At 54.5% G+C, this 23,493-nt stretch overlaps 1 protein-coding gene across 5 annotated transcripts in view; it reads right to left on the reverse strand.

Annotated features, from left to right (window-relative positions):
• Positions 1-23,493, reverse strand: part of ARNT2 (aryl hydrocarbon receptor nuclear translocator 2) — an 89,556-nt gene that overhangs the window by 12,880 nt on the left and 53,183 nt on the right. For all 5 annotated transcript variants that reach the window (XM_033100353.1, XM_033100356.1, XM_033100352.1 and 2 more), the window contains exons 7-13: positions 21,877-21,942; positions 21,467-21,552; positions 10,718-10,794; positions 9,391-9,525; positions 7,343-7,417; positions 3,509-3,660; positions 422-494 (exon numbers count right to left, since the gene is read on the reverse strand). In XM_033100353.1, the coding sequence (XP_032956244.1) occupies positions 422-494; positions 3,509-3,660; positions 7,343-7,417; positions 9,391-9,525; positions 10,718-10,794; positions 21,467-21,552; positions 21,877-21,942 (664 nt within the window). The remainder of the gene's footprint in view (positions 1-421; positions 495-3,508; positions 3,661-7,342; positions 7,418-9,390; positions 9,526-10,717; positions 10,795-21,466; positions 21,553-21,876; positions 21,943-23,493) is intronic.

Raw genomic sequence — 23,493 nt, forward strand, 5'->3', positions numbered from 1 at the left:
GAGATTGGGGGGGATGAAAAGGGGGGAGACGGAAAGAGACAGTGCAGGTGAAGTGAGGAGATGGGGCACTGCGGAAGAGGGGACACAGACGAGACGCAGGAGGGACAGCTGGGAAGCTGACAGGGTCCCACCTGCTTCTGTGGGCCCAAGTGCGTCAGCACGAGACTCACACAGCCTGCACGTCCCCATCAGCCCCACACGGGGCTCGTGCAGTGTTCACCCGGCTGCTACTGTCCCTGGCTCGGCTGTGCATGGAGACCCACGGGGACCCAAACCTCGGCGGCGTGGGCAGAGGGAGAACAGCCCTCGTGGGGCCAAGGTGGGGCTGGGGAATGGGGGTGCATCAAGCTAAGGGCGGAAGCAGTGCTCAGCCTGCTGGGCTGCGGACAGCTCCCCCTGGCAGAGGATTCCGGAAGCTCACCTGCGATAGGTCATAGGACGTCAGCCCATCCCTCTGGTGCACTTCCAGCTCTGCCTGCTGCTGCTGCAGCTGCCTAGGAAACAAGAGGTCCCAGTCACAGGGTCAGAAGTGGTGGAGAAAGGGCTGAACCAGACCTTGCCTGCTCCCCAGGGGCACGGCGGGCGACGCCCCATGGGCCTCTACAGCATCTTCCGTTTTTATTTATTGGGTTTTTGGTGTGGTTTTGGTTTCAAATGCTCCAAATCAACTCCACGCCCTGTATTGTAAGTTCAGGCTGCTAATATGGAGGCAACGAATTTTGATTCATGACTTCATTTTACGCAGGGTAGAAAGTCACCGAAGAAGAAAAAACGTTTTAAGGCAGAATTCAGAAAGGCAGTTAGTTGGGTTTAACGCCAAGCGAACGTTTCTCTATAAGCTGGTCGGGTTTACGCGATCGCACCCAACCCCCACCCTGAACTCCACAGGGGTGACTTCACCCCACATTAAAACTAAGAAAAAGAAGAGGCGCTCCTGAGTGGCAGGGAGACGCGGTGAGGACCAGAGGCTCCGGATGGGAGCCTCCTCTCAGCTCCAGCCTCTGGGGCCCCTACTCCAGGCAAAGGTCCCTCCACCGGGGTGTAGGAAACAGGCCTCGCCTGGGCTGCAAACCCCAGGCGCTGCCCGCGACCCTCCGTGTCCGACACCAGCACGTCCGTCCCACAGCCAAGCACGGGAGCAAGAAGTGCTGACCTGCGGCCGCCCCATCCTGGGAAGAGGCCAGAAGAGGTTTCTCGGGCATTTCACAGCAAGGGAATAAAAATAAACCGTGGTGCGCTTGCAAATTCCAGAGAAGGAGAAATGCACTGTTCAGGAGAAAACTGACCGATGGCCCAGGCGAGGGAACCGGGCTCTCACCGCAGCCAAGTGCTGTCACCCTGAGCTGGGGGACAGAGCTGACCGTGGCACACCAGACACGCCCAGCCCGCTTCCTGTCCGGCAGCCTCCTGCCCCAGGGGGGTCAGTCATCAGGACGCCCCCCGCACATGCTTCAAAGCCTTGTGGCTGGCCCGTAAAACTGGAGGCTGTTTTCTGGGTCTGTTCCATTTTCCCGCACCACCGGTGCAACCAGAAAACACGCAGGGGTTACGATAAAGGGGCTTTGCTTTGGGCAGCCCCTGCAGATGCTAACCATCCACACTCTGTCTCTCCAGGAAGCATGTCCCAGGCTCCTGACTCAGCTCAGTTTCTTCCCCCAGGCAGAGCCCCGGAGGCCCTTTCCGGAACAAGTCTGCCTCCTGCTGGCGAAGGCCAGCCCTGACTTTGACAACCGCGGGGCTGCCGTCAGAGCTCTCTGCTGTCCCTGTCCCCGGCTAACACCTCCTCCATCTTTCAGGCCAGGAGCCCTTCAGCGACCAGCGCTTTGAGAGGAGGACACAGGCTGTCTCCAGGACACCCTGAACACTCTGCTCTGGGGGCAGGCAACATGCCAACACGTGGCTGCGGGAGGCACAGGGACAGGTGTGGAGGAGGAAGCACGAGAGACAACACAAGGGGGACAGGACGGGGACAGGAGGCGACACTCAGAAAGAACCAGTCCCAATGCTGGCTTCCAAGGGGGGAAGTGCTGGAACAGCACCCACGGCTCTGATGCCTTGATGGGCTGGCCCAGCTGCGTGGCTTTGGCGGGGGCTGTGGCAGGCGGCATGCGCCGGGAACCTGCTACGACACAACAGAAGCCGAGCAGGTCTGAGCTGGCACTTCCTCCATCTCTCACTGCAGCTTCTGCCGCTGGCGCCCACTGGGTACCTGCTGGACCAGGTCAGTGGGCACCACCCTGCCCCTGCAGGGAGCGGCCTCACCCCTGCTAGGGGGCACAACACAGGAGAAGAGGAGGGGACTGAGACGGACAGTCACGCAGTGCGGGGGCGGGGGGCAGCTCGTTGGATGTGCCCAGTTAGAAGAAGGCAGACAGTGCAGTTCTGGAGCCCCCAAAAGATCTGGGGCAGCAGCCGAGAAAGTGACAAGTGGGTGGCAGAGGTGGCCCTGTCAGCACGAAGGGTGGCCAATGCCACCCGTTCCAAGAGGACTCTTGCCTGGTGCTCGGCCAGAGCTCCCGGGCACTGTCTCCTGCAGGATCCCCGGGCAGAGGCTCTGCTGTCCTCCCCAAGTTACTGAGCAGGCAGTGCGGCCGGGGGAGGGAAGGGGCCATGTCCCACTAGATGCAGGGATCGAAACCGAGGTCACCTGCCGTCTGAGGGGTCTCACGTGGACCGGTCTGTCCAGCTCTGTGCTCTGCCGCCCAGGATCGGGGCTGAGGCTTGGGCAGAGGGTGGTGGGGCCCAGGCGGGAGGCTGCTTCCTGGGGGCCCCAAGAGGAGCTCCCCCGTCCAGGGAGCTGGGGTGCTGCAGCAGTCAAAGCACTGAGGTGACCCAGGATGCCACAGTCCCCAGGGACACAGTGGCAATGAGGAGGGGAGCTGGTGGGGTGGGCAGAGACCCGCCTCGGTGTTAAACCTGGGAAACTGGAAGCCGCAGTGCCAGCGACCCCCCTGGGGACACATGCGGCGGTTCTCACGCTCCTGCGCCCTCACTGTGTTCCCACACACTCGGACATCTCGCTGGCTTTGTTTGTGCTGGTGGTTTAGGCTTGTATTTCCTCAAAAGGAAGTACAGACAGCAGGTGTGACCTGCCCGTAGCTGGGAGCGGGGCCTCATTTAATCCTCCCAGCAGCCCGACAAGGGAGGGCTGGGGTCCCGCTCCATCCCACAGCCAGGAAGTGGGGGGCCAAGACTGAGCCCAGGTCTGTGCTGACCGGCGTGGGCGTGGGGCGCAGCCGTGCTGAAGCGGGCGGCGGGGAAAATGTGTCCGCGAGGCGCCCAGCCCCAGACCCCCTGCCCCAGCTCCACTCTGCCGGGCTCTGCCCTCAGAGGAGCAGACGGGGAACGGAAACCAGGGCACCTGGACCTGACTGCTGAGGGGTGTCATGCGACCCCGGGGTCTCCTGTCGGGAGGGCGTGGCGTGGGCGGGGCTGGGGGCGTGGCGTGGGCGGGGCGGCCTGTGGAGTGGAGGGGGGTCCCAGGCCCCCCGGGCCGCGGTGCACGTACTTGACGTTGGTGTTGGTGCAGATGATGTACTCAATCTCGTCGGAGTAGGGGTTCTGGAAGGTGAAGCTGCTGGTGCGGATCAGCAGCCACTCCCGGTTCTTGGTGCGGAATCGATACATGACCGACAGCACCTGCCCTTTCAGCTTCACCACCTGTCACAACATTGGGAGAAGGAAAGTCAGCGGGGGGGAGGAAAGGACGGTGCCAGACAGCAGGCGGGACCAGGCAGGCCCGCCGCCGAAAGGCCGTGAGGCGGACCCAGAGCGAGGCTGGGCGAGGGCAGGCCAGCCATACGGAGCGAGCCGTCGTCTTCCCCACGGACACACGGCACCGCCTATGGGTCCTGCTGCCACCACCGTGGGGGAGACCAGCTAATCAATGCCCGTTTTATATCAGGACTTCTCAGGTTCTACAAATCAGGTCAAAAGAACTCTCTAAGGTAGGGGGACAGCCTGTGCTGGGGACCCAGGAAGGGCTCCTGGAGGGAGATGGAGTCTGGGGCATATGCTGGAGGGTGGGTTAGGTGCTGGCACGTGAAGCCGTGCAGGGCTCTCCTGGCGGAAGACACAGCATAGGCATGTTTGCGGCCTGGGAGACCTGACAGGCGATGGGGGTCAGACTGCCCACGGGAGGCCCTGCACGTCACCGTCCAGGCCGAAGCCCAGCCTCGCACGCTGTCCATGGTGGGCAGCAGAGAATAAGAGGTAGGACGGGCCCTGCTGTGAAGCTCACTGGGCTCCACTCTTCTGTTTGACTTCCAGGTCAGCTGTGACCCAGAGCGGGAATCCAGGAGGGAACGCAGGTTTCCTGGTCCCAGGCTGGTGCGCTGCCACCCACCAAACTCAGATTCCTCACACACTCGATCCGGGCCATTCAAACGCTTTTGTTCAAGTCCAGAGCTCAAGGGCTGACTCTTCGCTGACACAGCTCCCTCTGCGCTTTTGCAAAAATAAGCCACTTCCCTTCATCAACATTTGTCCCCCCACTCCGGCCGCCAGTGGCTGGAACCCAGAGAACACAACCGAGGGGCCCAGGCAGGCGTACGGCAGGACATCCCGTGGCTGCTCGGCCGCTGCCCACTGGCCCAGTGACTGGTGGGCTCGCCTCAAGGGTGTCTCTGCCCGGCCTTCACCTCCCAGCTGAGGAATGGGCTGGCTGCTCACAGAGCGAGTTACTGAAGATGGAGGCTGGGCGGGATCAGGTGTCATATTCCCTCTTTTTCTTTGCAAAACCAACAGGTTCTGACAGCGTCAGCAGTTTAAAATCCCACATGTGCTGTCTGGTGGAGAGGCCTGTGTGTTAAGTGTGGCGCTGGGAACGGATGCTTTGGAAGGCGGCAGGCTCCAGCCCTAGCTCTGCTGTCCCCTTGCTGTGTGACTCAGGGCTGGTGACTGACCCTCTCTGAGTCCTGGTGTCCGCGATGGACAAGATGACAACATACTGTATAGGGCTGAGGACTACGTAAGAGGACGTGTGACAAAGCGTCTGGCCAGTTGCTATCAGTAAAGGGCATTGTTAGTGCCTCATTTCCACACACCCCAAAAAATGAGGCCCTCTAGTCCAGACAGGGTGATGCCGGGTAATGCAAAATTTATGAGAATTTCCACACATTTAGCAAAGAAAGGACAAGAAAAACACACTCTTGCAATGTCTAACCTTTCTGAGTTCCTGTTTTTCCAGCAGGAAGTTGCCTGCTATGGGTCCTGAGTCACTGAGAGTCTGTTAAGAGTGACCTCCCACACTCGGTGTGGTGTGGATGATGGTGCAAGACAGAAGCGGAGCTGGCCTGCAGAGAGCTTCTATTTTAGCAGAGAAGACGGATGGGGAAGAGAGGAAATCAATGGACAAAGAAATAAAACAAGCAAGAGCTGGAATTGTTGTCAGAGGAGGTGGCTGGGGGAATCTTTGTGGCTAGGATAGGCACTGATGGCATCTCTGAGGTGACAGGAGTTCAAACCTAAAGGACAGGAGGTGTCAGTCCTATGAAGAGTGAGGGAAGAATATCCCAGTCGGCGGGAACACATGCAAAGGTCCTGAGGTAGAAAAAGCATGATGTGTTCAAGGGACCAGAAGACCCGTGTGCCCCACGGGTGGTGAACCAATGAGGAAGAGATGCTTGAGGCAACGTCATGCTGAGCACGCAGCCCTGGCAGGAAGCTGGGATTTGATTTCAGGCACACCGGAAAACCATCGGCACGTTCTAAGTAAAGAAGTGGCAGAATCAAATGTATGTTTCGGGACGGCTCGGACCGGGACAGGGAGACAGCAAGGAAGCCGCTGCAACGGTCAAGATGAGACATGCGGTGGCCTGGTGGAGGCCAGGAGGACCAAAGAGAGGGAGAGGAGGATGGGGACAGGCGGCTTTCAGAGGTGTGACAGAGGACCTAAGGGGGGGACAGGGGGCGTGAGATCAGGGGAGAGTGCAGAATGTCTCGGCTCCCGGCCTGTGCGACCAGCGGATGGCAGTGCAAGGGAGACTGGGGGCTGTGGGAGGACAGCGGCGTGTGTGTGAAGGGTCCTCCCAGGCAGGTGCAGGATGAGCTTGAGGCACAGTGTGGGCTGGAGTCATCTTGGGGATGAAACACTGAGGAGGAGACGCGGGGAAAGGGGCAGAGCCTTCGGGCACCAGGGCTTGGAGACGCGAGCACAGAAGAGGGGGACAGAGGGGCCTGACAGGTGGGGGAGGACCGGACTGAGGGAGCCTGGGAGGACGCGAGCACAGCGTGCGGGCAGGAGGGGAGCGAGGTGGCCCCTGCCATGGTGTGTAATCGCGGTGCTAGGTCTGTCTGTGCCGACGTGGCCTCACCTCCCACAGGAGAGCCTGCAGCCACGGGCCGTCGTGCTAGAATACTCGCCAAGCGGCAGGTCAGGGACTTGTTCTCTTAGACGACTACCTAGCATTCCCTCTTTCTCTTGTAACATCGTCTGCTCTTTTCTGTCCGGGGGCTGAAGGGGGACGGGGGAGCCCTCGGAGGAATCCGTTCCTGTCTCATCATAGTTGAGCAGGCCCTAAGATCTGAGAAAGTTTGTGCGCAGGGTTTTCCACCACGCCTGACACACAGGACGTGCTCAGTAAACAGGGGCGAACGGTGATGCGGTTACGGGCCTTCCGCGCGGGTTCCCCAGAACCATCCTCGTCTTCTCTCGCCCTCACCGTCTCTCCTCAGCACCGCTCGCCCAGCCAGTGGCTCCTCCAGCTGCCTCGCCCCCAAGGCCCACCGCTCCTGCCCAGCTTCCGGTCTCAGCCCCTCTTAGAGGGACAACTGCAACAGCTTCCCACTTGTCTTTTGTCCCATATTTCTCTCTCCTGCACAACTGGGCTGCCCCCTTTGTTTTTCAAACACACCGCTCCCCTGGAAACCCTCAAAGGATCCTCACTGAAATGACCCTGGAGAGAACGTAAACTCCTCGGCACGGCGTCCTAGGCCCTTCCCAACCTGGCCTCACTGCCCACGTCCTGCCCACCAGCCAGCGTCACTGCAGCCACTGGGAAACACTTATCGCTCTCCCCAGAGGACACAGTCTGCTGCTGGCCCCTCGGCGCAGCACATCCTGTCATTCCGTCTGTGCTCATTCTTTAGGATCCATCCTGCCTGTTCCCGCCGGGACACGTTCCTGCCTCTTTCCCACGTGGGCACCTCCCCATCCTCTGCTCTTCTCCAGGACGCAGTGCGACCCCCTGATGGGTGTGTCCTCCCCAGGAGGCTGTGAGCTCCTTCATGGCAGGGACTGGAGGATGCCTCTGGAAGGACCTCGCGCGTGAGATTGACATCCTGCGGCCACACGCACACGGACCCGGCTTGTACACCCGCTGCCAACGGGCCGTGGACGTACCTGCTGAAAGCTCTCACGCAGATGGCTCTGATCCTCAGAGTGGCAGAATTCCAAAATGTCCTTTCCTAGAAGATCCTACATAAAGAGAGAAGCTTTAACAACCCCGAGCCCCATTTTTTTCGTGATGTGTATCCATCACTGTTAGACAACACTGTTCATTTCTATCCCCTTGGTCCCATTGCATCACCAGGGCAAACAAAGTGGATGCAAACTTCCCCTTGGCGTGACCTCGGAGCTGGCCCCGGGACCCAGTCACGACTTCCTCTGGCACGCCCAGCACCGACTGCTAACCTCGCTACGGCAGGAGAGAAGCCACATCAGTATGCAATTTTATTTTTGTTTGCCTTGGAGCGGCACACTGTAATGAACATATTTTAATAAACATAAAAAGAAAGCAAATGATAGCATGAGGGCAGATGTGTGGCCCATGAAAACCGGAATTGTTTAACCATGGAAACTGTAGCTCTCTTGTGGCTGGAGAAATGCTGTTATGAAAGGACTGTGCTTGTTAAAAGCCTATTTACTACCTACCTTCACTCGTCTATGTTTTATTCAAAGGACCTAGCATTAACCCAAAACAAAAGTGTGTTTCGCAACGACACCAAGCAGAGTAAGATAAACCGTCAAAAGGCCACTCCAATGTGTTACAGGAAAGCGGGCCAGTTGGAAGCGTCTTAAAAGGCAAAGGGTTTGAAATGAACTCATTGATCAGAACCCAAATCAGCAAGCGGCCTGGGTGGGAGCTGACACCAGCAATGGAAAAAGTCTCATCTGCGTGCCAAGAAGCATTGAGATGCTCGTGATAGGGGCTGGTGGAGAGACGGATCTGGCTGGAAACGCGGCCATCAGAGGTTATGGGGACTCTGGAAACAGCTCCATTCTCCCCTTGGTTCCATCTAAGAATCAAGTGCGCGTGACTTTCCAGATGGTAGAATTCTATGGACGGTTCTGCTATTTCAACCTGGACTGTTTCTAGTTCTAAAATATCCACGTAATTAAAACACTCACCTCAACGTATCCCGAACTTTGTTCCTCAGGACAAAGATCCCTTTCTTTCTTTTTTGCTTAAGTACTTTTTATTTGCAAAGAATTTTAAATCTACAGAGAAGCTGAGAGTATGACAAACACCCCCCTTTCCTTTACCTAGATTCAATAAGGCTCAGTATTTCACCACATTTGTATTTTTCTGCTTTTTCCTACACATATAAATATATAAAAGTGAAATATGTAGAACACATATGAATGAAATACCTTTCCTACCTACACACACACACACACATTTAAAATGTCTTGTTGAATCGTTTGAAAGCATGGAGCATGACACATCTCCCTGAAGCATGCATCTCATAAAACGAGCTCTTACAAAACTATAATGTATCATATTACACCTTAAAATAGCAATAAAATCATCCAATATTCCCTGCCCAGTAACATTTCCTCAGTTGTCTCCCAGATGTCCTTAAGAGCTAGCTATATGTCTTCTGGCTGAGGACCCACAAAGGATCTCACGTTCCACATTGTTATTTTGTCTCTGGCTTATCTTGATCTGGAATAATCCTGCCTTTTTGACAGGATGACACTGACTTTTTTTTTGAAAGGTTTGGAACAAAGACCGGAGAATGGGCCCCCTATAAAAGGGGATCCAAATACACCGGAGAACCAAGGGGTTAGGCAAAATTCAGGGGACATCTTCCCGGCAAGAATTTTCCACGTCTTTCACTTTCATATGCTTTCTAAGTTTCCAAGGAGGTTTTTCCTGCTTGGTTTTCATCAAAATGAACCCTTTTCCATGGAGCACCTTCCCTGCGGTTTGTGAAAGGTCAGCTAGCTACACAGAAGGGCCAGGGGAAAAATCGAGAAGCTTCCCTTTAAGCTTAGGTGCAGTTAGTTGCCTGCAACTCCCTCTCTTGCTTCGGAAAGACACTCACCGCTCCATCCAGGCACGGACGTGGGGTTTCAGGCTGTGAGCCCCCACATCGTCACTGGGTTGTGTCTCCGACACACGTAAAGTGAAGTCTCTAGCCGCCCCAGGAGCTCCAAACACCTACCTGGGGCTGGTAGCCAATCACGCTGATGCACCTGGGGTCCACAAACGTGATCACGCCGTCAGAGCTGTGCCGCGACAAGAACTCCGTGGGCACCGACATCCCGCTCATGTCCACGCACACGGGAGAGCTGGTCACCTGGAGTGGGAATACACACGGGGGACGGGGGTGTGACGAGACAGACACGTGGACTTGACCTCGTAGACCCTCCGTGTTGTCTGCACAAAGAGTCTAAACGGTCAAGCAGCCCGGCTCACACCCTACACTACCTGGAACCGAGGGCCGCTGCCTTTCTATGTCGGAGCCTGTTTCCAGACCGCTCAGTGGGAATGACGGAACCTGTGATCTCACAGGGGGTTTGTGAGGTTCAAAGAGGTGCTGCCTGCTACCCCCGAGGCCCGGCGCACGGCCGGTGCCACACAATGCCAACTCCCTTGCCCTGTCCCTTTCCCGAGGACAGCAAAGGAGACAATGGACAGTCAGAATATTGGGGAAGTCAACCTCTGTGGACCACACTTGCCCAAGTCGTCTCTTCACCCACCTGCAGGGAATAACCAATGTTTATCACATGTGAACAAAACTGCTTGTTCATCTGTTTGAAAACGGTGGGACGGAGGGGTCCAGGGATAGAAGAGGTAGTGTCTTCTTCACTGCGTCTCCTGTGGCCCCTCATCATGGGGGAAGCCACTCAGTGCCCCAGGGAGCGTGAGAGCCCGGCTGACACTGAGCCTTGACACACATTACTCCGCACACTTGGTGCTTTGACAAGATTAAAAGGACACTTTCCCTGCCCTTGAGAGCTTTCAGGGACCCCGCGGGCACTCAGCTGGCTATACAAAAACAGACAATGGAGAATGACTGACTGCAAACTCCATGCTGGGGAGGGCATGGTGAACTCGGGCGAAGCCGATCAAGGAGGCACTGTACCTGGATCTTGGAGGGTGAGGACATAGGAAGCAAACAGGAGAAGGAGTTTTGAAAGGAGAAGATGGGGAATAAGGAAGAACCGGGCAGAAGGAAAAACCGGGCAGAAGGAAGAGCCCGTGGACACCACAGAGCTGAAGTGTGTGGTGAGCTTGTGGGAGGGGGATGGTGTGGTGGGGGGTGAGGGTGTGTGGAGGGCCGGCGTAAGATGCGTTAGTGCTCTGTCGTGCAGACAAGGGGGATCAGACGCCCTCAGCGAGGCGAGAACTCTGCTGCTCCCAGCTCCCAGCCCCCTTCGCTCCCACAGAGTGAGACGTGGAACCCAACCACCACTGAACGCACACGGGCTCAGAAGGGGCGCCCCCAGCCCTCGTGGGAGATGAAAAGGCCGGGAGCCTTTTCTTACCTGAAGCCTCCCGATTGCCACGAGGCAGTATTTACTGCCCTGTCCCACCTCCGCGTCTTCTTCGGGTACCGTCATTCCTGAAACGAGAAATGCCCGCGGCGAATGGCAACGGGCCAAAAGTGCCCGTGATGTTACGTATGCAATCGAAAATACAGATCCGCGGCTGACCGCTGGGGTCTGGGAAGCCAGCCAAGGAGCTAGCCGGTCGCCGGTCACCACGCTCATTCCCACCCTCCCCTCCTCCTGGCGACATGTGATAATTTCACGGGACATTATCATCTGCATTTGTGGGTCATGCAGCTGAAGGGAAGGAAGATGAGATGCAAATTATTCATTTATACATTTGCAAAATCTGGCCAAAACATTTCATTATAAAAGAAATGTCAGACAGGGTAAGGGGGGTGGTTCTAGAAGAGGGTAAACGGGGTCAGATAGATGGTGATGGAAGGAGAACTGACTCTGGGTGGTGAACACACAACGTGATACATAGATAATGTAATACAGAATTGTACACCTGAAATCTATGTAACTTTACTAACAACTGTCACCCCAATAAACTTTAAAAAAAGAAAGAAATGTCAGTAAGATGTACAGATGGGCATTTCAGGTTCTGTAACTATTTCACATTTTCACATATCCGTCGACAAAGAATCAAAGAAAGACCAGAAGAGGCAGTGGGGTCTTATCAATTGTTTCTCAGGGGTACGATCCGGGTAGGAAGGGACACTTACTTTTTAGTTCATAACCTTCTAAAAACCCAAAAAAACAAAACAAAACAAAAAAAACATTTATGGGTTAATTTTACTTTAATTTTCAAGACTGTATAGGTCTTCTAAATTTCTTTAATGAAGATGGGCTGTTTTTGTAGTGATAACACTAAAGATGGAAAAACAGGGTGGCATATGACATTTGGGCACTTAAAAAGGGGGGCTTCGTCCATCTGGGGAATTTGTAGGTTGCACCCTCTTCTCCCACAAAGCGAAACACGAGTGTGGCGACCTTAACTCCAGACTTCAGAACTCGGCCCCACGACTGGCAAACGTCAGAGAGGGTAAGGGGGTCGGGGGTTCTAGAAGAGGGTAAACGGGGTCAGATAGATGGTGATGGAAAGAGAACTGACTCTGGGTGGTGAACACACAATGTGATACACAGAGAGAACAGCGCAGCCGGCGGTGGTAGGCGTTTCATTCTAAAACGTCTGGCAGACGTGCAACGTTTCTATCCAAACAAACTGCCACTAAGTCATGAACACTAACACGCGTCGTCTTCTGCCTGAAGGGAAGGTTGTGAGTGGTTTCTGTGTAAACTTGGACTCAGAAGACAGAGCTTCGTTTCCAGTAAATCGTAATCGGGACACAGAGTTCGCGGAGGGGCCGTGACAACAAAGCTGCAGAGGAACCGCGAGGGAGTCAGGAGGAAAGGGTGAGGGGGCATGGCGGGGCCCCCTCTCTGCCTCAGTCACCCCATTGGCAAAGGGAGGAGGGCCACTGCGAGACTGAGCCTGGGTTACCGTTCCCGACTGGCGAGGGGGTGTTTCCAAGGCACACAGTACACTGAACCCCTAATTCTCCATGCCTTTGCTGCAGGATGTCACTGCTGGTCTCGAAAGTTCAGAGGTACAGTGACATTCTCCAGTGGCTGGCCTCTCCCCCATTTCCAGCTTCTAGAATCTAAATCCCCACAGGGTGGGTGCAGGGTGGGCATCTAGGAGGCGGGGCCGTGTCCGCGCAGTCCACCTGGCACCCACCCCTGCTTTGGGCTACGCTGTACACCGACTCCCATCACACCTGGGGGCTGGCTGGCACCATGCCGCTCCTCCATGACTCACCTGTGCCACCTGCTCAGGTGGCCCCACAGCCCTAACCTGCTCTCAGCTCTAACCAGCCTCGCCATTGGCTCCTCTCTGTGCCAGATCCTTGCAGACCAGCCTCCACCTGCCTCCCTCCCCTTCTCAAACCAGCCGGTTCCCACCCCACTTCCTCCTACTCACCCCCTGGGAACGGTCCTCTTTGCAAGCGAAGACCTGCGCCCTTGGCGTCCACCTCTGCGGGCTCTGCGCTCTGGCTGCTCCTCTCTCCGAGGCGCCGGTCACCTCCCGAGTGCCACCTCCACAGCCCTGCTGTAACTGGCGCTCACACCTCCCCACACCCGCTCCCTCACTCTCTCCTCTTCTGGCCTCTCCCGGCGGACCTGTGGCTGCTCTCAGCTCACCCAAGCACAGCCTGGCACATACTTGAGCCCCTTTCGGAAAGCCTCCAAATTCCCCCAGGTCACCAGGTGGAGGGCCATTTGCTCCATCTGATAAACTGATCTGAGTGACTAGCTCCTGGAAGGCGCATCTCAGAACCTGTTCCGGTGAGAGCGCGTCCTGAGACGAGGCTACTGCTCTGACAGAACGAAGCCCCTTCTGCGGCAGGTCGGCTGAGCGCTCCTGCCTGCCTGTCTGTCCCGACCCCATGGGCCTTTTAGAAAGTGGCCCGTGACCTGAGCACACGGAACAAAGCCGAGAACTTTCCAGAGCACACCGGCTGAGGGCTGCAGGTTGCCGCTCATACAGGAAGGCACACGCCTTCTTCCTATGTGAAATGGTAGGGACAATACTTTCTCTGGATGTCGGGGTGCCACCGTGGAGGCCCCCACAATGAATGCACTGGCTACAGGAAGAGCTGCTTCCGGGGGAAGAGCTGCTTCCGGGGGTGGCCACCATGCCTGGCACTGGCAAATCTATAGGGACAGACCGGCTGGAAGGGGACTAAGGGCTCCGGCTCCAGGGACCGGAGGTGGCCTGACTCAGAAGTCCCGACTGTACCATCCACTGACCACAAAGCTTCGTTCAGCCTCTTTGAGCTTTGGGAGATGGGAATAAAAATAGTTCCTATCTGTGAAATGGGAACAAGCATCGTCTCTACTCTGCAGGGCTGCACGAGATGAGAGAGTGGGTACTAAGCACCCAGCACGTGCCTGGCACACCGGGCTCCATACGTCCAGCGCTGTGTTCACGGTGGCATTCAAAATCCTTGGCACTGGTCAAGAGAGGTGCAGTCACCCCACTGTGGTCGCTGAGCTCTGCCTGGTGGCAGGCTCCCCATGGAGGTCTGGGCAGGGAGAGAGGCTGGGTCAGTAAACATGCAGAGACCTGCAAGGTGACAGGCTGTCCTCTAGAGAAGGGAGGGGCTGGCCGGAGGCAACGCTCGGCGTCCTCGTCCTCTGGTCACAGTTCGGTCATGAGATCAGCCACATGTGACACACTTTCCGAGCACCTACTAAGCGCCGGACACTCTGCTACAGGTGAGGGACTCAGCCATGCACGAGACCCGGGTCCTCTCATGGCCGGTGGGGGAACGCACCATCACGACGCCTTACGGCAAGCATTAGGACCGAGGAAGGAGCACACAGCTCCAAGGAGGGGCGCACAGCCAAGGCTGGTCGCCAGGGCCCGACGACTGGTGTCAGGAGGGAACCTTCCTGGCAGGAGTGGCAGCGTTTATCAAGATGGGATTTTTCACAGGAACAGGATCATTCCAGCCATTCCAGCTTTAGAATTCAATGGCTCCTGGTCGGTTTCACCAGCACATTTTGCCTTTCATTAAATTACCTTTTCTCTGGAAACACTCTTCCCCAGGCACGTCTAAATAAACCTAAGTAATATAAACAACACACAAACAAAGTGGAGCTGGAAACCGCTGTCGGGAGGACATTCAGCAGCGGCCAGACGTGCTTCTTCATCCCTTTCCAGGGCCCACACTAGCCCTGTGCACTCGCCCAGGGGAGGGCAGTGCTGTCCAGTCGTGCTGGGTGGGGTCGCTCCTGGGACCTCCAGCCTCCCAGGGGAATGAACACATAGTGTTGCCGCCAGACGCGGGCGGAGACCATCACCTTCTGAGAGCAATTCAGGCCGCTGTGCACAGCACGCATCCACAGTCTTCTCCGGTGAACAGTAACACGGCTTAGGCGGAAACAAACAAAATGTTTCTTCGGCCCAACACATTTGGGAAACATCGTCTAAACACAGATAAAGAGGCTCCATGTAACATGTAACCTGGGAGCACGGTTCTCAAGGAGAAGAATCCAGAAGGCAAAGTTCCCCCACGGTGCTGACCAAAGGGTCCTTTCTCCACGTGCATCTCTGGGGACGTGTTGATCTCGGAAGGTATGTTGGGAAATGGGTGGGTATTTTGCACTTCAGGGCTCCCGCTGGTGACCCTGGAGAAATGGATCCCCCCACTTTGCAAAGCAGAGCTTCCATGTACAGCTGGTGCTTTTGGCTCCAAAGCGCAAACACACGTAGACCTCCCAAGTAGCCACCTGCCCCCCACATCACTGTGGCAATGACAGCCTGGGGTGGGACGAGCACGGGTGAATACCAGAAACCAGTTCTCCTCGTGGGAAGGAAAGGGCAACCTGGGGAGTGAATGGAAGGGCCCCCGGCAGGACCAACCCACCAGCTCAAAGACGCAGCTGGATATTAGTCCCGAATGGCGGACGACACAAGGGAGCGCAAATCTCCATCTCCCACCGCCCAGGAGCGGGTGTGGCGGCCGAATGCCTGTGTATCCGATCAGCGGGCTGGGACCCTCGCCACACCCCGACCCCACAACTGGCACTCGTGCACAGACACGCGGACCCTTGGTCAGGTAACAGGGAAGCCAAACATTCCTCTTCTGTCCTTGTCAGGGCCTGAAAGATCTTACTAGAACCCACATGATCAACGATGGAACTGTCCTCAACTCTCCACCATGGAAAAGCACATGGCGACCTCGCTAAGCTGAGGCGCGTGGGAAAAAATCACAAGCATATGAAAAAGACATTGGGTTAAGGAACCACCGGAAATGTTCCCAGGAAAGAAACAAGACTTTCGTTATTAGAAGGAGGAAGCGGAGGATGAGGAGGAAAAGGAGAAGGAAAAGAAGAAAAATCTAAATTCAACTACTCAGTGTAACTCAAGGGGACAGAGCCAGCACTGAGTTCAGATGGAAGTGCCAGTGCCAGAGTCTTCAAACACTGCATGGGAATCATGAATAGAAGATTGGGATTGACAGATTCTCCATGAATTCGGAAGAAAAGGGTCAATAATTAGAGCAAAATTCAAAGTGGCAGGGAGGACCGATCCGGGAACACAGGGTGGAGTCTCTGGGTGTGAGAGGGGCAGGCAGACTGGCAACGTGGAGAAATCTAGACGAATCCCCCCGACGGTGGGGAAAGACTGGAGGCCGCCAGCGAGGGGCCCACCCAGTACTGGTTACAGTGAATGAAAACAGACCGACCCCACACACACCTGAGTGAATGTCTTGACTTGCAAGGACAAACTCAGAACCACCCACAAGGGTCACAGTGGGAGAAAAGCACCATAAAAGCAGGTCTCAGACCTCGGCACAGCACTAACTTCTAGAGACGACAGAGCATTTTTTCCACCAGCAAATTCCTACCTCTTCTTTGTTTCCGCTCAAATGTGTGGAAACACAGTCTCTTTGCCTGTTAGACTTTCACGGAGGGTTAGCCACAGGGTGTAGGAGAGACGCCGACCCTGACACCCCCGGCCAACGGAATCTCCTACGTGGTCCCCTGTGTGTGCCTGTGTTACGACCCTCACCCCGGGGCTTTGCAATGACCTGCACACCTACCTGTGTCCTCCACTGGACTGTGAGCCCCTTCAGGCAGGACCCGCCCGAGGAGCCCCAGAGCCTAGCAAAGGACCTGGGCCACGGCAGGTGCTCACGAGTGGTTACTGAAGGAAGCAGGAGAGTGGCTGTGCCCAGCCTGCCTGAGAACGAGGAGGCCAGAAAGCGTCCCCAACCATCGTTCTCCATCTCACATGCCAAGGCCATGGCTTTGGTGTCTGAGCAGATGTCACAGCGAGGTCCTGAGCAGGACACGAAACCTGCTGAGCACATGTGACACGGGCAGGGCAGGGCTCCAGCCACTGCCTTGTGGGTTGGTGGCCGCCACACCGACAACCAGCTTTTGGAGAATTTCAAACGAAAGGAAAAACAAACACACTATGTTCAACCAGCAAACTGCAAGAATGCAGGGCTGTCCTAGATGAGCTCACGGCAGGGCCGAGCTGTCTGGTGAAATGACGGCACTGGCCTGACCAACCGCAGATTCGAGCCAAAAACCCACAATAACCTCAGGACTCTGGCATTACTGACAATCCAGCAGCAAAGGGGAGAGAAGCACCAGCCTCCCCCAAGAGAAAGCACAGCAGGGGCCAACAAGCGGGCCCAGATGGTCGCCGTGCCCCCTCCCCTGGGCCAGACAGTGCTCCTTCTGTGCAGACACCTGTTACCCAGAGGTTTCCCATGGAATCTGAGGTGATGGACCAAGCACACCTGATGATGGTTACCGGAAAGAGGCCTGTTACAGCAACGGGTTCTGGCCGCACGATGCATGTCAGCCTGTGACATGGGACGGTACTGGGAAGATGACAACGGATGGCGTGGAGGCCCCTGACAGTTGCAGAACTTCCAAGTCTCTTTCTGACTCTGAACACACCTCACCAAATAGAAAACACAACTGGCACGGCTGACTCCTTCTCTGTTACGGTGAACCCAGTGCGTTTGCTTCTTTAGATTAAAAAAAAAAAGGGGACGATCAGACAGTGGAACGGACTGTCTCTGGAAGGCTGCTTTCTTTTTCTCTCCCGCCCCCACCTCTGTAGCATCAGATGCTGTGAGGCTGGCTGGGAAGGCCATGGGTGACAGAAGAGCCCCTGGAATGTACCAGAGGACGCCGTGATGCCTGTGAGGGACGTGGGGTCAGCAGGACCGGCCAGCACTGTGACTGCACAGCTACGGGGCTCAGGAATGAGCACGCGTGCTGCACGTGGGCTGTCAAAGCACCTTTTTACGAGGCCCTTGTTTGCCCCATAAAGTCTGCCTCTGAGGCTCACCTTTCGAGATGCCCAAGGTCGCCTACAGACATTTTTTGAGACTTTGGTGCTTAGAATCTTCATACTTCCCAACCAAGTCATTGTTTACACTTAAGGAGCTTGAGCTCATGAGCAAGCGGGGGCAGCATTCCTCGTGGGCATTTAAGAGCCCTCACTCAAGCATTACCGAGTTCCTGCCCCCGTGCTTCCATTCCACGACCTTACGATAGGGTAAAGTGCTAATGACCCCACAGCAGCCTCCTCTAGGCCAGATGGCCGTTGCCATCATTTTAAAAGATTTCCAGGGAAGTGGATTCTATAAACGCCTTTAGAAATTCTGGCAAGAAATTCTCTCACTGATCCATCCCCCTAAGCCAACTATTTCTTCTGGCTAGGCAAGAGCCTCTTCCTTCTCTCCTTTCTTCCATTCACCCACTTCCTTCCTTCTTTCATTTTGTCCGTCCATCCATCCATCCGTCCGTCCATCCATCCATCCATTCATCATCCATCCATTCATCCATCCGTCCATCCATCCACCATCCACCATCCATCCATCTGTCCATCCATCTACCATCCATCCATCCATCCATTCATCCATCCGTCCATCCGTCCATCCACCATCCATCCGTCCATCCGTCCGTCCGTCCATCCATCCATCCGTCCGTCCGTCCATCCATCCACCCATGTGGTAAGGAACGCACATTTTAAGGCACTGAATGCACACTGCTAAATTACTGCACAGAAGGTTTCTACTGATGTATATTTTCATCAGCAGTACATAAAAGTGTCCTTTTTTCTGAACCTTACCAACACTGTATTTTGTCTTTTTACTTTTTGCTATTTGATAGGTAAGAGGAGATGGTATCAAATTATTTTAATTTGCAGTTAGGATTAACAGCAGATTTTTTTTCCAACTTGGTGTATTATATGTATTTACGTATATAAATATAAATAAATACATATATATTTTAATACCCTTCTCACATCCTTTGCTCATTTCTCCCCATTGAGTTAAAAATCTGCCTCTGCCTTTTGGTCACTTTCCTCTTTTGGTCCAAATTGTGCCTTCTGGAAATAACCTAAGATTAATTCCTCCTTTACATGACACCCCCTCAAATACTTAAAGACAGAAATCATGTCTCACTTTCTCCAAGATAAACACCCCCGGCTCTTTCCACCAGTTCTCATGTGGCCAAGTTTCAAGGGTGGGCGTTGAAGACTTAATGCCCAGTAAGTCCCGCTGCCCTACTGAGCTGTCCACTGGACAAGCACGGTGCACAGCCCCGTGTGGCCCCAGGAGAGCGCCTGAGTCATCCCTGGAGACGCCCTGGGCGCCGTCCCCCGCCTGCACCTCGGGGCCTGGTCACCTCCTCCCGCTCACATCCCACGAGTTAGTCTTATGGCAATCGTGGCATTTCTTGTGTGACACTGTAGGCCTGCAGCCCAAATAAAGTGGGGAGACGGAGAGCATGTTAGGCTAGAAACAGAAAGAGGCATCTGCCTGGTATCACGAGAGTGACTGAGTCATTCAAAGAGGAAAGCAGAAAGCAGCAGCTGGTCTGCTTGCCACGGGCCTCGTCCAGGAAGCCTCTCTGGACCCCGGCGCAGGGCAGGGAGCCCCGTCCGCCCCAGGGCTGACTGCCTCACACACTGTCCTACAGTCACGTGTGTATATGCTGGTCCCCCACCAACCGTCCTGTGATGCAAGGGCTCGGTGTATGTCAGGCCCTCAGCCTCGGTGCCCGCCCCACTGAGGGACAGCTCTCTCCAGGCTGCCCACATCTTTGTGCATTCTTTGCCTCTCATCCAACAGCCTTCTAACAGAAATCTGGTTTCTTAAGGCCTCAGAACCTCACAGGTTCACTGGACAGTGGGCAGGATATAGGTTAGAAACTCAGCTCTAGGAAAGAGTGTCTGGGAGGGAGTCAAGTAGGTGCAATAAAATCTGCTACATTTGCTACTGTTAACTAAGTGAAGAAATTTGTTTGTTCAAAATAACAATAGTAACAAGATATTGGGTGGTAACAGCCTCTGAATAAGTGAATGAGAGCAAGATTATAAGAGATGGGAGGAGGAAGGAAAGAAAACTTAGTTATAAGGTACCTGCACCCCCCGTGAAGTGGTATTTTATGTTCAAGGGGATTTATATGAGTTGTAAATGTGTATTTCAAACTTAGGGCAAACAATAAAGCTATTGTTAAAGAAGTATAATTGAAATGCTAAAAGAGGCGAGAAAAAGAAATCATACAAAAAGCTCAGTGAAAACCAGAGAAGGCAGGAAGAGAGGGGGAGGAAAAAAGAAACAAAAACAAATATAATGAATAGAAAAAAATGGTAGATATTGATCAAACTGTATCAATAATCACATTAAATCTAAATGGCTTAAACACACCAACTAAAAGACACAGGGTCACAGTGGATTAAAACACTAGAGACCCAACTAGATGTTGTTGTCTACGAGAAAGTCCCTTTAAATATAAAGACACAGTTAGGTTCAAAATAGGAGAATGGAGAAAGATGTTCCAGGCTAATACGAGTCGAAAGAAAGCTGAAGTGGCGACATTAACACAGACACAGCACAATTCAGAGCAAGGAAAACTATCAGGTGTAAAGAAGGGCATTACAGAGTGACAGAGGGGTCAATTCTCCAAGAAGACGTCAAAACCTTAACACGTGGGAACCGAACCACAGAGCCTCAGAAACGCGAGGCAATAAGGACAGAACTACAAGGAGAAACAGACAAATTCACCACTAGAGTTGGGAGCCTGCACCACGCCTCGCTTGGCAATTGATGCGCCGAGCCGGTGAACCATCAATAAGGATATAGCTGTCCTCCACAGCACCGTCAATCAATTTGATCGAATTGACATTGAAAGAAAGTGGCTTTTAGTGGGTGTGTAGAGCTGTGCAACTCTCACCAGTTTTCAACATGTTTGTCACCTCAAAAACAAGCACTGTACCTATCAGTGGTCACTCACCATTTTCCCCTCCCTCACACCTGGAAACCACAAATCTGCCTTCTGTTTTGCTGGATTTGCCTACTCGGGATATTTTCCATGCACATAATCATACGACATGTGGCCTTTTGTGTCTGGCTTCTTTCACTTACCATGATGTTTTCGAGGTTCGGCCACCGTACAGCATGAAGCGATACTTCATTGCTCTTTACCGCGGAATACGATTTCACTGTATGGCTAGACTACAGTCTTATTTACCTACTCATCAGCTGATGCACACACGGCTGTTTCCACGTTTGGGCCGTGATGAAAACAGCTGTGATGAACATTCACGCACAAGTTTCTTTGTGGACACGTTTTCAATTCTCTTAGGTCTCTATAGAGGGTGCCCCAAAAACGCATACACATTTTAAGAAAGGAAAAAACTGTATTAAAATTATAATACTCCGTACATACCGACAACGAAAGATGAATACAAGTCACGTTTGACTTCTGCAATGACAAGAGGTGCTGAGTGGTTATCACCAGCGTAATTTTAATACAGTTTTTTTCCTTTCTTAAAATGTGTATACATTTTATTTTTTATTTTTTTGTATTATCTAGGAGTGAAACTGCTGCGTCAATCACATGGTGACTCTACGTTTAACATTTTGAGGCGCTGCCAGACTGTTTTCCAAAGCAGCTGCACCATTTTACAATCCCACCAGCAACGTATGAGGGTTCCAAGTCCTCCCCAACACTTGGTACCACCTATTTTAACCATCACAGCGAGTGTAAGAGGTGCCTTGTGGTCTTGATTTGCATTTCCCTAATGACTGTCACTTCAAACGCCACCCTGACTTCCCTGAGTGCTCTGGTGACAGGCCACAGAAGGGGCTTGCAGAGCACCCAGCTGTCTGGAGCTCAGGTGCAGGTCCCGCGTACCTGCTGGCGGCCAGGCCTTGATGTAGCCTGTGCAATGGACCACGGCGTACTGGGCTTCCCCTTCTTTCACGGGGCCGAGGCCGTTCCTGCAGGAAGAACGTTTGTGAAATTGCTTTCGGCACCTGGGGGGAGGCAAGGACGGCGGGGGCTCCTTTGGGGTCTAAGCCACTGGGGTCACTTGTCCACTGCGTGGTTTTGAATCGTGTTTACCCTCCCCCGACATGGTCTGCAAGGCCAGAAGAAGTCCCACCCAGCTCCCTTTCTCATCTCAGCCCGGGCTCCCTGACCCGCGGGGCTCCTGGTCCTCTCCACACCCAGCCTCCCCTCCCGGGGCAACTCCTCCTTAGCTTAGGGCACTTCAGCTACCGACCAGCACAGTGCAGACGCACCCATCAGAAAGGCCTACTGACCTGAACCTTTTCCTCATGGTGGTTATTCTGTTCAGTGGGAGGTGGTCCAAAGGAGCATTTCCACACCTAAAATTCAAAAAATACATCAGAATGAGGCAGACCCGGGCCGGCTTATAACACATACACGTAGGACTGCAGTGAAAGGGAGACAGGCCTTCTCTGATGTCACACGTTCATCCGGGCGAGCCCTCCAGCCAATTTCCTCCCAGTGTGCACGGCCCGGCCCCCCCACTGGAGACCCACAGGAGGACTCTAGGAGATGCTGGCCGAGCTCGGTCCTGCAGATCACTTCCGTGTCACTGCGGGGCTTTCCGGAAACAGGGAAGGGGGTGATGACAGCAACAGGGTGTCCACAGACACATCAACCGAAACAGCTGCTGCCAGCTGATGCACGGAAGCCTCTTCTCAGGCTCCAGCTCTGCTCGCCTGCAGAGTCCAGGCATAACCAGACAGCTGTAAGCCTCCGGACGGCCAAGGACAGCGTGGGGACACAGGGAATGGGAGGTGCTCCGGCCTCCCTCTGAAGGACGGGCTCTGCAGCTCTGAACGCCTGACGTCCGCACGCTCGGTGGCCGGGCTCTGACCCCTTCAGGACGTGCATTTCGACTTCCCAACTACATGACACGTAATACCCTGGGTGTCTTAATATTCACCACGGCAAAGATACGAGTCCAGTTACACTGGGAGACCTGGGGCAGCTGCCAGCACCTGCGCCGTGTTCACAGCAGGACGACCCACAGCAGGACATGGCTGCCCAGCACGCTGGCACGGCCCTCTGCCTTCCTGCTGACACTAAGCAGCTTTCTTTGGGGGGGAAGGTCCTGCTCGCAGCAGATGGCAGTGCTGCTTGCTTCACAGGAAAATGCAGGGAGTGTGGACCTGGCACTGTGGAAAGCAAGCTGCGGGTGTCCCCGAGGAGCACCGGGGCGGGGCCCACCTGACGCGGTTGCCAAGAGAATGGCATGACTCCTAGATATGGTGGACCTGACGCTTCCGGTATGTTTGTGCGTAAGGGAGCAGCCGAGATGGCACGAGCAAGAAAGCATTGAGTGCCTGCATTTCTTCAACAACCATAAGCTAAGCAATTACGTGCGTGACACTCTGCGAGATGTCACAGGGAGCTCGAAGGCGTGTACCTCAAAGCCACTCTCCTCACAGCAACTGTAAGTTACTTACGGAGCCAAGACAGTTACATTTAAAATACCAACCAACAACTAATCATGAGAGACTAACCGGAGATGTATGCATTGACTCGAACAAATAGAAGAGTAAGTAAGACATTGGTAGATCTTATATAAAATTTGGGGAGAAATCGGGAGCCTGGAGAGAGTGGGGTTGAGAAAGAGCCTTGAGGAACAGGTAGAAAGTCGAGACGCTGGGGACCAGGGGAAGCCAGGGTAGGAATGGGTGCAACGCGTGAGTCAAGACATGGGTGACAGGCACGCCTTGTGGCAGGAAGTCAGACGACGTGTTGAAATGGGAGGAAGAGGGCGGAGGTTCTCCCCAGACAGACCGAGAAGCCTGCTGGTCACGTGCTTTGGTCAAGGCGATGGAGTCAGTGGGGTGACAGGTTGGCGTGGCCCCAGCAGAGCCCGGCGCGGCCCCTCCTGGCCTCTT

This window comes from Rhinolophus ferrumequinum, chromosome 28, assembly GCF_004115265.2.
Source record: "Rhinolophus ferrumequinum isolate MPI-CBG mRhiFer1 chromosome 28, mRhiFer1_v1.p, whole genome shotgun sequence".
NCBI classification, from domain to species: Eukaryota; Metazoa; Chordata; class Mammalia; order Chiroptera; family Rhinolophidae; genus Rhinolophus; species Rhinolophus ferrumequinum.